A 13568-nucleotide genomic window follows, 5' to 3' on the forward strand; every position below is an offset into this window, starting at 1 on the left:
GTGTGCTACTGCTGGGGAAATGAACAACAAATAAAATAACCCCTACTTTTGAGGAGCTTATATTTATCCAATAAAACATAACTAGAGTAAGTAAAAACAGCTTAAATTCAAGATAGTTTGGGAGGAAGGGCACTAACAGGTGGGAGGATCAGGAAAGATTTCATGTTGAACATCGTGCCTGGGCTTAGCCTTAAAGAGAGTTACTCTGAGGTAAAAGTCTGGAGGGACAGTCAAATAGAGCAAGGAGGGAGTAGGAGGCAAGGGGGTTGTCTGCTTCTAAGAATCAATGCATTGAGATCTGGAGAGAAAGTTTGGGGAAATAAGATCTGTGAGCCTAAGAGATGTCCATTCCAGGCATGTGGAATGGAGCTGAGGAACAAAGAGAAAGCCTGTATGGGGCCTCAGAATACAGCATGGGCAATTGTGTCCATTGGGACTGGAAAGATTAGGTGGGGGGGAGCAGGCAGGGTTTGAAAGCTAATCAGAGAAGTTTATCTTCTCCCCAAGGACAATAGGAAGCCACTGGAGTCAGCTGAGTATGAGAATCAGACCTTTTGTTTATTTATTTGCTATTAAGCAAAAGAACTGGCTGCAGTGAATAGGTCTGGACTGGAGTGGGGAGAGATCTGAGGCTGGGAGACCAATTAGAAGGTGGTTGTGATAGTCTAGAGGAGAGGTGAGAGTGAAGGAGAGTGAGGAGTCCAAGGCAATGCTCAGATTACCAGCCTGGGAGACTGGAAGGAGGGTTTGGGTCTTTGAGGGAAATAGAGAGGGTTGGAAGTAAGAGGGCAGGTGTGGGAGAGAAAGTACTGCTGGTTCCGTCTGGAACATGTTGAGTTAGAGATGTCTCCAGGACATCCAATTTGAACTATCCAACAGGCGACTTGAGCTCAGTGGAGAACCCTCTTCTTACCCAATGATGAGACAGACTTTTTGGCCAAAAGATCTAGTTTCTAGAATCCTTTTCATGGAATTAAGCAAGGTGAGAAGGCCAGGGACCCTAAGAGGAGGTCCCCTGAAGTCTGGAGATAAGCCCAGAGATGTCTGAGATGGAGGAGCTCAGATACTGGGCAGGGGTGTCTTTCTGCTCACACTGGGGGAGTCAACTTCAAACACTACAAATAGAGGCTCCGTTTATTGTTCCATTGATTGCACTTAAGAAATGATGGAGAAAGTGTGGAGAATGCAGAGTAAGCTGAAAAGCGAGTCCTGCAGTCAGTGGTTAAACATTTAGCACCCTTGGAAGAGGCTGGCCCTGTCTTGTCTTTTTTCCTTTCATTCCTATGGAGAGGGGGCACCAGGGAGAATGAACAAGCTTAGCTAGTGCTGGTTGAATGTATGACAGACACATCCCAAAATGGTAGAAGGGAGATACTCTGTCCTTGAGGCCGCTGATCTCTGCTCCATCAGTCCTTGGGCACCATTTGCATTTGGATCCCTTCCCCTGGGGGTGGACCCCGAAGACTACTTGTTTGGATGATTACAAGTCAGAGGGCATTGACCAAGTACCTCCTGTGTGCCAAACAACAGACATGGCAAACAGTCCCTGCTCCCAGGGAGCTCACGGTCTAGTGGGGGAGGGGGGACACATGCAAACAGCCTCCAAGACAGGACAGGAGGGCACTAAGATTAAGGAGGATGGAGGGCGTCTTGTCCAAGGTGGAATTCCTGCTGAGATTGAAGGGAAGCCCTAAAACAGATAAGCTGTCCTGAACTGCCAGTGAAAATGCTTGGAGGCCCAAGAAGGGATGCCTTAATGTGAAGATCCTTCGCTTACAGTCAGCCCTCCCTTGTCCCAGGTTGCCCCGGGCCCACTTTCTTTCTCCTCTTCAGTTATCATTCCTATTGGGATGTTGAGGGCAGGCTGCCAGTCTGCTTTATCTCTAGCTTTGTAGCTTAGGGTCAGACACGGTGCTTTCTGTATTATAGACAATGTTTTAGAATACACTTATTTATAGTTTCCAAAACAAGAAGGAATGTTAGATGGCCAAGAACTCTCCCAGGGATCAGCAAACATATGCTGTCCATCTTTGGTCACTTAAGAGTTTGCCCCCTCTCAAAGCCTGGTATTGGGGTGACTGCTGTTCTTCTGGAGGAGATGGGGGAAGCTGCTGACAGTTGGCTGTACTATTGTGATGGGGAGGAGAGCTCTGCCCACTTGAAGCTTGATTGCCTAGCGGCTAAGCTTTTTAAGACATCCAGGCCCTGGGGCTTTTTGAAAGTGGTTGGACAAGCTCAAAATTACAGCACTGGAAGGGACCCCAGAAGCCATCCACCCTATTCCTTTTACAGATCAGGAAACCAAGGCTTAGTGTCATGAAGTGACTTGTCCAGATCATTAGAGGCAGAGGTGGGACTTGAACCCATGTCCTCAGACTTCCAGGTCAGAGCTCAGAGTCAGTGCTCTTTCCATTGCCTGGTCTTAGGTGGTCAGCAGTAGGTACCTGGCCATGGGGTCAAGCCTCTTGCCACAGAAAAGTGGCCTGAGCACATCCTTTGAACTGAGTGTCTTAGGTCACTGCTCTCTGGGTCAGCTCTTGTTAGCTCTCCTTTATAAGTATGCAGTGTCAATCAACAAGCTCTAGTATATTCCTGGGGGGCAGTTAGGTGGCACAGTGGCTAGAGTGCCAGGCCTGAGGTCAAGAAGATTCTTGAGTTCAAATCCAGCCTTAGACACTTCTAGCTGGGTAACCCTGGACAAGTCACTTCACCCTGTTTGCCTCCATTTCCTCATGTGTCAAATGAGCTAGAGGAGGAAATGGGAAACCACTCTAGTATCTTTGCCAAGAAAACCCCAGATGGGATCCCGGAGTCAGATACAATTGGCAGCATTCAACTACAACAAAAGTACGTTCCTGGGTCACAGAGAAAAGATCGTGATGTGGACCCTCACCTGGGGAAGTCGGGATACAAGTCTCCATCAGACCCTATCTCTGGCCTTACTCAGATCTCTGCCCCCAAGGAGCTTCCTCCCTGATTGGGGAGACAACCTACAAATAACCAGATTGATTCAAGATCTGTTCAGAGCAGGTGGAGGTGTTGTTAGAGGGATGGGAAGGCCTCTAGGAGTAGGTGAGATTTGAGAGGGATCTGAAGAAAGCCAAGGCAGAGAAAGCCTTCGGGCTTTGAAAGCCAGCTGGTCCCCAAGAAGTGCTGGGAATTCATGGAGGAGGCTCAGGTAGGCACGCTCTCAAGGCCGGGAGGTGCTGGATTAGGGGAGCTTTGAATGCCAAACAAAGGCATTTCTATTCATCTTGGAAGTCATGGAGCGGGGCCAGCTCAGATCCAGGCTCCATAGATAGGATAGAGAAGAACATGGATCAGGGTACGGAGACCAAGAGAATGCTGTGGCCATAGTGTGGTGATGAGGGCTCGACCTAGAGGAGACAAGGGGCCCTGGGGGAGAGGCAGCCATGAATTGGATGTGTGGGGAGAGAGGGAGCAAGGAGTCAAGGGTAAGACTGAAGGTTATGGCTCTGGGTGCCCTGGACAATGAGGGGAATTCCAGCTGGATGATGTGAGACTGAAGCCCTGGGTGGAGGTTAGTGCTGAATCATCTGCATAGAAACACTTGCACCTATGAGAGCTGATGCTGTGCTGCTAAGGGCCACAATGGATAGAGGGTGGAGCCTAGAGTCAGGAAGACTCATCTTCCTGAGTTCAAATCTAGCCTCAGACGCTAGCTGGGTGGTCCTGGGACAATCCCTTTACCCTGCCTCAGTTTCCTTATTTGTAAAAAGAATTGGAGAAGAAGATGGCAAATTACTCCATTATCTTTGCTAGGAAAACCCCAAATGGGCTCACAAAGAGTCTGACAACTGAAAAACGACCCAATGACCATGGATGAGATCAGGGAGCAAGAGAATACAGATGGAGAAGAGAAGAAGGCCTAGGCTAGACCCTTGAGAGGATACCTAGGATTAGCGGGGGTGGCATGAATAAAGAGCCCGCAAAGAAAAGTTTCTATGGGGAGGAGAATCTGGAGAGAGCAGGGAGGGGAAACAACTGTAGGAGAAAGGCTCAAAGTGAACAATGTCAAAAACTACAGGGAAGAGACTGCTGGATTTGATGACAAAGAGATCTTTGGGGACTTTAGGCAGAAGCAGAATGAGGAGGGCAGTAGCCAGACTGCAGCGGGAATTTAGCCACAAAAGGGAAGCTAGAGAACAAGAGCTAGCAAGAGATCCTTAGGTTGGGGGGGGGGTTGTTCCTTTTAAAGGTGGGGGAGATGCAGACTTGTCTGTAGGCATCAGAAAAGGAACTGGTAGATAGGGAGATAGTGAAGACCAGAGAGACTGAGGTCCTAGTGGGACACTTGCAGAATTGGGAAGGGGATGGAGGATTCACACCGAGGGATTGGCTTTGGCTAGGAGCAAGTCTAGCTCTTCATCTGGAATTGGAGTGAAGTGGGAGATTCCCAGAGGAGGTGAGATGACGGGAAGGGGGGAGCTCTTGGCCAACGGCCTCCGTTTTTTTTCGGTGAGGTTTGAGGCGGAGACTTTGGCTAAGAGGATCGTGGGATTGAGGAGAGACAAAAAGGTTTGGGACCCCCTCGGTGGGCAACGAGAGAGTGAAACTAATCGGGGAGGAATAGAATATTTGTCTCACGGCAGGGAGGAACAATGAATACTTATTATTAATAATAATCCCCCAATGTTGGGGATTGACGATGAAAGGAAAAGGGGGATGGCTGGGGATGGGATGGCTAGATAGTGTTATGGACAGATTGGGACGATCGTGGAGGAGGAGGAGTTGGCCGTGGCGGGACACCAACAGCGGGGACTAATAGAGCAGTAATCATGAGCCCAGGTTTCCCTGAGGACTGCCCTGGGGAGTTCCTGCCAAGTTAGTCTAGAACAACTGGGTGCTCCTTCATTCTGCTTCACCCACATCCCTGTTAGGTTTTCTCAGCAATAACGTGAGATACTTTGTCAAATGTTCGTTAAAATCGAAGCAGATGGAGTCACTCCGGGTTTAGGGAGTGCCTTGAGACAGGAGGTTCTGGGTTCAATTTTGACCTCAGATACTTTATGGCTGTGTGACCCCAGGCAAGACATCTAACCCCCTTTACCTAGCTCTTACCGCTCTTCTGCCTTGGAAGTGATATTTGGTATTGATTCTAAGATGGAAGGTAAGGGCTAAAAAAAAAAAAGAAACAAGCAGACAATATTTATAACATTCCCCTGTCCTACCAGTTTAGTAATCTGGTGAAAAACAGAAATAAGCTGAGTTTAGTAAGACTTGTTTTGGGGGGCAGCTGGGTGGCTCCGTGGATTGAGAGCCAGACCTAGAGATGGGAGATCCTGGGTTCAAATCTGGCCTCAGACACTTCCTAGCTGTGTGACCCTGGACAAGTCACTTGTCCCTCATTGCCTAGCCCTTATCACCCTTCTGCCTTGAAACCAATACCCAGTATTGATTCTAAGAGGGAAGGTAAGGGTTAAAAAAACCCAAAACTGTTCTGAGTGAAGCCACGATGGATTTGGGGTGATTTCTACTTTTTTGGTGTTTATCAGCCACCTTTTTAATGACTTATTATTTTCCCAGAAATCATCGTCCAGTTCACTAATAAGCCAGTATTTGAGGGCCCTCTTCTCTTCCCTTAAAACATATCATTTGCCTTCTTAAATCCTGTGACCCTTTCTGCTTTCTACCAATCAGTGTGTGTGCTCATCTCGACAGAACCATTTTATATATTTGTTTTAATCTCTGAGGGAGGAAAGAGTTAATTTTTAAAAAATGTCTTTGAACTTCTGTACAGTGATGTATTTGTTAGAGTTTAAAAGCTCAGGCACCCCCCCCCCCCACTCTTCCCTTCTTTCTTGGAATCCCGACTGTGTATTGGTTCCAAGGCAGAAGAACAGTCAGGGCTGGGGGGGGGGGGGGAGGGGACTTTCCCAGGGTCACACAGTGAGCAAGTGTCTGAGGGCAGATTTGAACCCAGGACCTCCCATCTCCGGGCCTGGCTCTCTCATGTGCTTTTCTGCACAGCAAGGACAAGGGCTTTGGGAAGTTGTGACCCAGCCACAGTCCTTGTTGGGGTTTTCTCTCTCTATTGTCTGCCGTCTGGACGCTGCCTGGCTCCGAGGGGATCTGCGGCCCACGTGCAGAGTCTGTCCTGCCACTCTCCTGGGTGGGAGCCGACTAGAGTGCTCTGGGATCACGTGTGAAGAGAAAGGGCGGCTAAGGGGGGGAATTAGAGTCAGGACTCCTGTCTACACTGGTTTACTGTACGACTCCGGGCCAGTCAGGCCCCTGCTTCCTGCCTCTGTTTACCCGTCTGTAAACAAGGGGTCTCGGCGTCGGGCCCCCTCCTCACAGTGCTACCAAGAGCTACAAAGCCCATCCTAATACTGATTTATCAACGGCTTCCCAAGGGCCGGGTGCGCGCTCCGGGCGCCAGGGAGCCAAAGGTTTCAGCCAGTCCCTGCCCTCACGAGGACTGCGTTCTGGGCGCTGCGAGGCCTCGTGGGGAGAAGCCTGAACCTGGGGTCCCCAGAGCCCAAGTTCGAATCCAGCCTGCGGTACGTGTGAATCTGGGGGAAGCTGCCCGTGTGCCTCCGTGAAGATCAGAGGAGAAATGAATGCTTGAAGCCCCAAAGCTGCCTTCCTTCGCCCTGATTCTTTTAGGGGAGACGGCCTGGTTAGTGGGGCTGGGACGCTCGATCCAGAAGCCAAATAGGCCCCAGGGACACAAGGGCACGATGGCCCCAGCAGGGTGGTCCGGAAGTGTTGGGCGTAGAAATGGGGGGGGCACTGGCGAGGGAGGTGGGATTCCGTCTCTGAGAACCGAGACAGGTGTGAGGAGGGAAGCAGTGGGTGGTGGGACGGGAAAGGGGCCTTGAAATCAACCCGAGGAGGACCGAGGTTCTGTTTGAGGCAGGAGAGCCTTGGGCAGCTGTGGGGGGGGCAGCCAAGAGGCCAGTGAGGAGTCTCGTGCCTTGGTCTGAGTGCAAGGAGAGGAGGCCCTGGTCCAAGATGTCGGGCGGGAAAGGCTGTGGGGGGGAGGAGGGGGAGGAGGTAACACCGAGACCCCAACTCTGGAGAGACTAGAAGCCTGGCACGTTTGGAAGACGGGAGGCTGGAGGGGAGCGAGGATGCCTTCGGGTTTGGACCTGCTGACTTGAAGGGAGCCGAGGGACCGAGGTGGCTCAGTGCACTGACCCAGGCCTGGAGGCAGGAGGTCCTGGCTTCCAGTCCCGCCCCAGACCCTTCCCAGCTCCCTTCCCCCCCTTGCCCAGGAGCGTGTGGAATCTAAGATGATCGGTGAGGCTGTGAAAACGTGTGTCCAGGATGTCCAGTTTGAGTTTGACCATAGACGGTGAGGGACTCGTGACTGTGGCTCAGCCTGGACAGAAAGAGCCGAATAAAGAAGCTCATTAAACCCGGACACTGATGAGGGGGGAGAGCGAAGAGTGGAGAGGCCAGGATGGAGGCCCAACCATTAGGCCCCTGGAGAGGGAGGATGGTTGAGCATAAGAGCCTGAGAGAGCATCAGACCAGACAAGCCAGAGAGGCACTGGCTGAGGGGGGGGGTCAGCAGCCTCCAAGAAGGCTGGGGGGCCAAGAGGAGAAGTGAGCGCAGATTTGGCCATTGAGACGTCATTGGGACCTTGGGAGAAAACCACTGGAGTTGCATGGCAGGCAGTCAAGGCCGCAAAGGGCCGTCACGATGCTCGTGGGTTCTACAGGGACACATTTCCACCTTTTTCTGTTTTTTAGCGAACTGCCAAAAGATGAAAGTGACCTTATCTGCCCTTGATACTACGGAGACCTTTTTCAAGCCTTTAGTAATCATAGAACTTGCTCAAGATGTCAAAGAAGAGACCAGGAAGTGGCTGGAGAAGAAGATTAATGATAAGAAGAAAAACGGAGGTGAGTGAACTGAGGTTTTACTTGTTTTAGGTTGTTTCACGGAATTGCTCAAGATAATTTCAGAGATCCTTGGCTTTTTTTCCAGTGACTGTTAATGGCCATTTTTATCTCTACTTATAAGACACGTGGTACTTAAAATGGACTTGAAGCAACCCACTGTTACTTGTTTTTTTAAACCCTTGCCTTCCGCCTTAGAATCAATGCTACATATTGGGTTCAAGGCAGAAGAGCTAGTCAGGGGTAGGCAATGGGGATTAAGTGACTTGCCCAGGGTCACCCAGGCAGGAAGTATCTGAGGCCACATTTGAACATGGGGCCTCCTGTCTCCAGGCCTGACTCTTATCCACTGAGCTACCCAGCTGCCCCCATATCCCATAATTATTAGTTATAATAATTATAATTATTGATCTTGTGAAGAATTCCAAGAAATGTAAATGTTGAAGGAGCAGCTCGGGGCCAAAGAGTCAGGAAGACAAAGCTGGAAAAAGTTCCATATGAGGGTGAGTTATTATTATGCCAATTAATTGCTTGTTTTCTGGAGACTCTTAATTCTCCTTAATCTCCCCATTTTCCACATGTGCCAGTATGATGCCACTATGAGGGGGTGTCAAAGTTTTCATAATCTAATGTTGGCACCATTTTTCTTCATGTTTATGAATGAAGCTATTTTAGAGTAAATTTACTTGGTGGCCCTCAGAGCAGCAAGGATTAAATGATCAGGAAGAGCCGGGAACGGGAGCGGGAACAGGAAAATTGTCCCAAGGTGGCGTGTGATGACTTCTTCAGCCAGTGATTGCTAGAAGACTTTGGGACGGAGAGCAGGAAGGAAAACGTCGGGTCTCCGTTCTGCCTCGAGGAGGCAGAGGTTGCGCAGGGGCCATTTTCCACCCTTTGGGCCTAGTTCCACACTGTTCTCCAGAACGGTCGGCCTAGCTCCCCACACCACCAGCGGTGCGTTGGCGGCCCATTGGGCCTTCAGGCAGTGCTTATGAAGCACCTGCTATGTGGCAGACACTGTGCTAAGCTCTGGGGATACAGAGGAAGGCTAGAGACAGCCCATGCCCTCAGAGAGCTCATCCTGGGCCCCCTCCTTCCTCCCTTCCCAGGCTTCTTCCCTCTCAGTCCCTCGGTGGCCCGGCCTGCCTGCCTGCCATCTCCCGTCTCCTCTTGCCCTGGGATGTTCTCCCTCCTCACCTGCCCTCCTGGTTTCCCTCCAGCGTCCTCTCGGATCCCGCCGTCTACAAGAGGCCTTCTCTGGGCCCCTCCATGCCTGCAGTGTCCCCTGGCCGTGTCTTTCTGTTCCCAGCCCTCGTGGATCTAGGGCCTGGCCCCGAGGAAGCCCTTCACAAACGTTTGTTGGCCGAGAGGCAGAGACATGGGCCCACACTCTCCAGGTAGACAGAATGGAGGAGCAAATGCCTTGTCAGCCCCCTGGGGACACTGCGGCCCAACTCCAATGAGCCATGGCCACTTGCGGAGCCCTTAACAGAACCCAGGCCTCTTGATAGAACTGAACCGCCACTGAGTGTGACCGTATAAATCAGAATGAAATCATGTATTTTCTACAATTGTTGAACTAGATCTCAACCAAGAGAGAAAAGTCTTCTCCAAAATGAGTCTGTACTTAACTGATAATTCCCTTGGCCAGCGGCTCTGCATAGATGGTGATAACAGAGCATTTAAAAAAATAGAGAGGAATGAGGTGGCTCAGTGGATTGAGGCCAGGCCTGGAGAAGGGGGGTTCTGGGTTCAAACCTGGCCTCAGACACTTCCTAGGCATGGGACCTCGGGCAAGTTACTTCACTCTTATTTCCCAGCCCTTACCATTCCGTTGCCTTTGAACCAATACATGGTACTGAGTCTAGGATAGAAGTTAAGAGTTAAAAACACTTTTTAAAAATTAAAAACGAACAATGCTGACTCTCCTTTAATTTATCTAGGTCATCTCTTGCCCCCAAACTTTATTCCAAACATTATTATAATTTCAATGTTTATATGAAAGGTTTTTGCATAAATTGAAGGAGGTTATTGTTATCATATGTAAGTGAAACGGCCCAGAGAAATTGGTAAGTGAATGGATGACTGTGTTTTTTCTTCTTATTAACCTCTTGGCATTGCTCTGCAACCGGTGGTGGTGGTCAGAGGACTGGCTTTAGAGGGAGGAAGACTTGGGTTAAATCCCACCTCTGACACATGCCAGCTATGTGACCTTGGTCAAGTCAACAGTCTTTCAGGGCTCCAGGCTTTCTGAGATTCTAAATTACAGATCAGTTCTCCCTCTCCCTTGATATTGGGAATTCCCTGTACTTGTGATCATAGAATATCTGGATCAAAAAACACTAGGTGGAAAAAGCCTTTTGTAGGAGCAAAATTCAAAAAATAAATGATTTTCCTCATGAATATTACAACTGTCCTATTATTTGTACTAATTGTCAGAATCCAGTGTTCTGGTGCAAATCCTCTTTTGAGGCTGAGGATGTGAGATCAGTGAAAGCCTGGGGCACATTCCTACAGCCACTCCGCTCTCCTGCCTTTGGGGAGGCAAGCACACAAACTCCTTAGGGTTTGGGAAATGTATTTTGATTTAGGGAAAATGGCGCATACAGGCAACTCTAATGGCCTTCTGAACACTTGCCACTCTTATTACTCGCTTCATTGTGTTAAAAATCTTTTCTTATATAAGTAAGACTTTTGCTGGCCTTCATATCTTTCATACAGATTCATAAGCTTTCTTTTGCCTGAAAAAAATATATTCATTTGAAAAACTATCATTCCCATCAGGCACAGGCAGGAGATTGTCCGAATCTGTGTCTTGTTGGAGTGATCTGAGTTGCTAGGCTTCGGGCCCAGCCCAACTTTGGCAGCTCTGAGGCTGCGGGGCAAGTCACTGCTTGGGGAGGAGCCTCCACTCAGTCTCCTTATTTGTGAAAAGAAGAGGCTCCCTCCCTTCAGCTGGGGCCTCACAATGAGTAAAGGGGATAAAGTACGTAAAGGTCTCTGAGTCCTGAGCCAGGATACTCCTGACTGACACTGACGAACACTGTGAATGTCACTTCCTGTAGGAAGCTCATCTGAGGCTCCTTTCACCACCTGACTAGTGACTGGCAGCAGGAGCTGAACCCGGATCTCTTCCCCATTCTCTCTCAGCTGCCTCCCCTCGAATCACTGTATAGGTCAGGAACCTAAATGGCTTCTCTGTGTGTGGCTAAAGATGTGGAAGGCATGTCCCGTCCACCCCTCTGTGAGGAATGGGCTGCCGCCACCCCCCTTTACAGATGACAAAACCCAGGCCAGGAAGGGCGAATTCTGGGCCTCTTTTGTAGCTTCTGAGCCTAGCACTTTGCTTACCTGCTTATCTGAGATGGGATTTGGTGCAGGGGTTCTTGACTGTAATCTCTCATATACAATGAGTGGTGATACAGGAAGAGGAATTCTCAGGGGAAACCAGGTGGCTCAATAGATGAAGCAATGGGCCTGGAGTCAGGAAGATGCCTCTTCTTGAGTTCAAATCTGGCTTCAGACACATATTAGTTGTGTGACCCTAGCGAAGTCATTGTTTGCCTCAGTTTCCTCATCAGTCAGTGAGCTAGAGAAAGAAATGGCCAGCCCACATCTTTGCCTAGAAAACCCCAATTCAGAATACAAAGTGTTGGACATGACTGAAATGACTGAACAACAACAATAAAATATGCTAGGGCCTGGCTTAAAAAAAAAAACAACCTTTATTTTATTTTATTATGTATATATAAAATTATATCTGGCATGTTTTTATTTATCAGCTCTTTTTCTGGAGGTGGACATACACAAATTATTCTTCAAACAATATTTGTGTGGTTGTATATAACATTCTCTTGGTTCTGCTTATTTCACTCTTCATAATTCCATGTATATCTTTCAATGTTTTTTAAAAATTAACTTGTTCATCAGTTCTTATGGCACAGTAGTATTTCATCACAATCATATGCCACAGCTTGTTTGGCCATTCCCCATCTGATGGACATCCTCTTGATTTCTTTGCCACCACAAAGAGAGCTACTATAAATATTTTAGAACACATAGGTTCTTTTCCTTTTTCCTGATCACCTTAGAAAATAAACTTAGGGGGGCAGCTGGATAGCTCAGTGGATTGAGATCTAGCCCTAGAGACGGGAGGTCCTAGGTTCAAATCTGGCCTCAGACACTTCCCAGCTGTGTGACCCTGGGCAAGTCACTTGACCCCCATGGCCCAGCCCTTACCATTCTTCTGCCTTGGAGCCAATACACAGTATTGACTCCAAGGTGGAAGGTAAGGGTTTAAAAAAAAAAGAAAAGAAAAGAAACTTAGCTGGTATCAGTGGGTCAAAAGGTATACACGGTTTTATAACTCTCTGGACATAATTTCAAGTTGCTCTCCAAAATGGTTGGATCAATTCACAGTTTTATGAACAGTGTATTAGTGTCTCCTTTTTCCACATGTCATTTTGCCCTTTTATCATTTTAGTCGATCCGATAGATGTGAGATGATATCTCAGAGCTGTTTTGATTTGTATTTCTCTAATCAATAATGATTTAGAGCATTTTTACATATTGTTATATATCTAGCTGCTTTCTTCATCTGAAAACTGTCTGTTCATATCTTTTGACCACTTCTCCATTGGGGAATGGCTCATATTCTTATAAATTTGACAAAGTTCTCTATGTATTTTAGATATGAGATATCTATCCAAGAAACCGTCTATAAAAAAGTTTTCCCCCACTTCTTGCTTTTCTCCTAATCTTGGCTACATTAGTCTTATTTGTACAAAACCTTTTTTAATTTAACATATTCAAAAGTGTCCATCTTACATCTTGCAATGCTTTCCATCTCTTGTTTATTCATAAGTTCTTCTCCGATTCATAAATCTGATAGGTAATGTGTTTCCTATTCTTCTAATTTGCTTGTATCTCCCTTTAACTTTTATTCATTTTCTTTTCATCTGATTTCTTTTATCTAGACACTTACTAATTTGAAAGCCTGGTATGGATGGAAAAAATGTTAAATGACTTGTATTTTTAAAAAAATGACTTTTATGGTATTTTTCTTTATAATCATTTGACTTGTCCTCTTCCCTCTTTCCTTTAAAGGTGCCCAGTTGTTAATTAGACCCTTGGTAGAGAACGGTGAAGAACAAACCTCAGAAAGTAAGAATTTATATCTCATTGGTGCCTCCACCATCAGGTTGTTGCTTGGAGCAGAATCGGTGGGATTAGTGAAAGAATGCAACGACCACACCATGAGAGTGTTCACTTATGAGACCAGACAGAACTTCAGTGGCTTCAGTGGTATGTTCTCAGTCCACCCCAGTCTTGCTTTCTCCTTTGGGGATGTTATATGTGAAAAAAAAAATTAGAGGAAGATGCTGTTGTAGCCTGATAAGCACACCAGACATAGGTGTATAATGTGTATAATGAGAGCTAAACGGCAGTGTGGTAGTGCTGGATTTTTAAGTTATTATCACAGGACTGTAAATCTCACCTTAGGTGGGACCTCAGGGCCTGTCTTTTTTTTGATGATGAAGCCAGGGCCTGGAGAGGAGAGAGGATTTACTGTGGGTTACACAAGGAGTAATCATCCCATGTAGGATTTGAACCCACATCCATGGATTCCTGGGGCAGGGCTTTGGGCATTGGCCCATGCCCCTTCATTTTTCCTCCTCTCCTCTGATGTCTGGATA

At 47.8% G+C, this 13568-nt stretch overlaps 1 protein-coding gene across 3 annotated transcripts in view; it reads left to right on the forward strand.

Annotated features, from left to right (window-relative positions):
- The window catches only part of ANO10 (anoctamin 10), a 213615-nt gene that overhangs the window by 7978 nt on the left and 192069 nt on the right, over window positions 1–13568 (forward strand). For all 3 annotated transcript variants that reach the window (XM_007505242.3, XM_056800402.1, XM_007505241.3), the window contains exons 2-3: window positions 7723–7875; window positions 12979–13176. In XM_007505242.3, the coding sequence (XP_007505304.1) occupies window positions 7737–7875; window positions 12979–13176 (337 nt within the window). In that variant the 5' untranslated portion in view covers window positions 7723–7736. The remainder of the gene's footprint in view (window positions 1–7722; window positions 7876–12978; window positions 13177–13568) is intronic.

The sequence above is a fragment of the Monodelphis domestica genome, chromosome 5 (assembly GCF_027887165.1).
Source record: "Monodelphis domestica isolate mMonDom1 chromosome 5, mMonDom1.pri, whole genome shotgun sequence".
Taxonomy (NCBI): Eukaryota; Metazoa; Chordata; class Mammalia; order Didelphimorphia; family Didelphidae; genus Monodelphis; species Monodelphis domestica.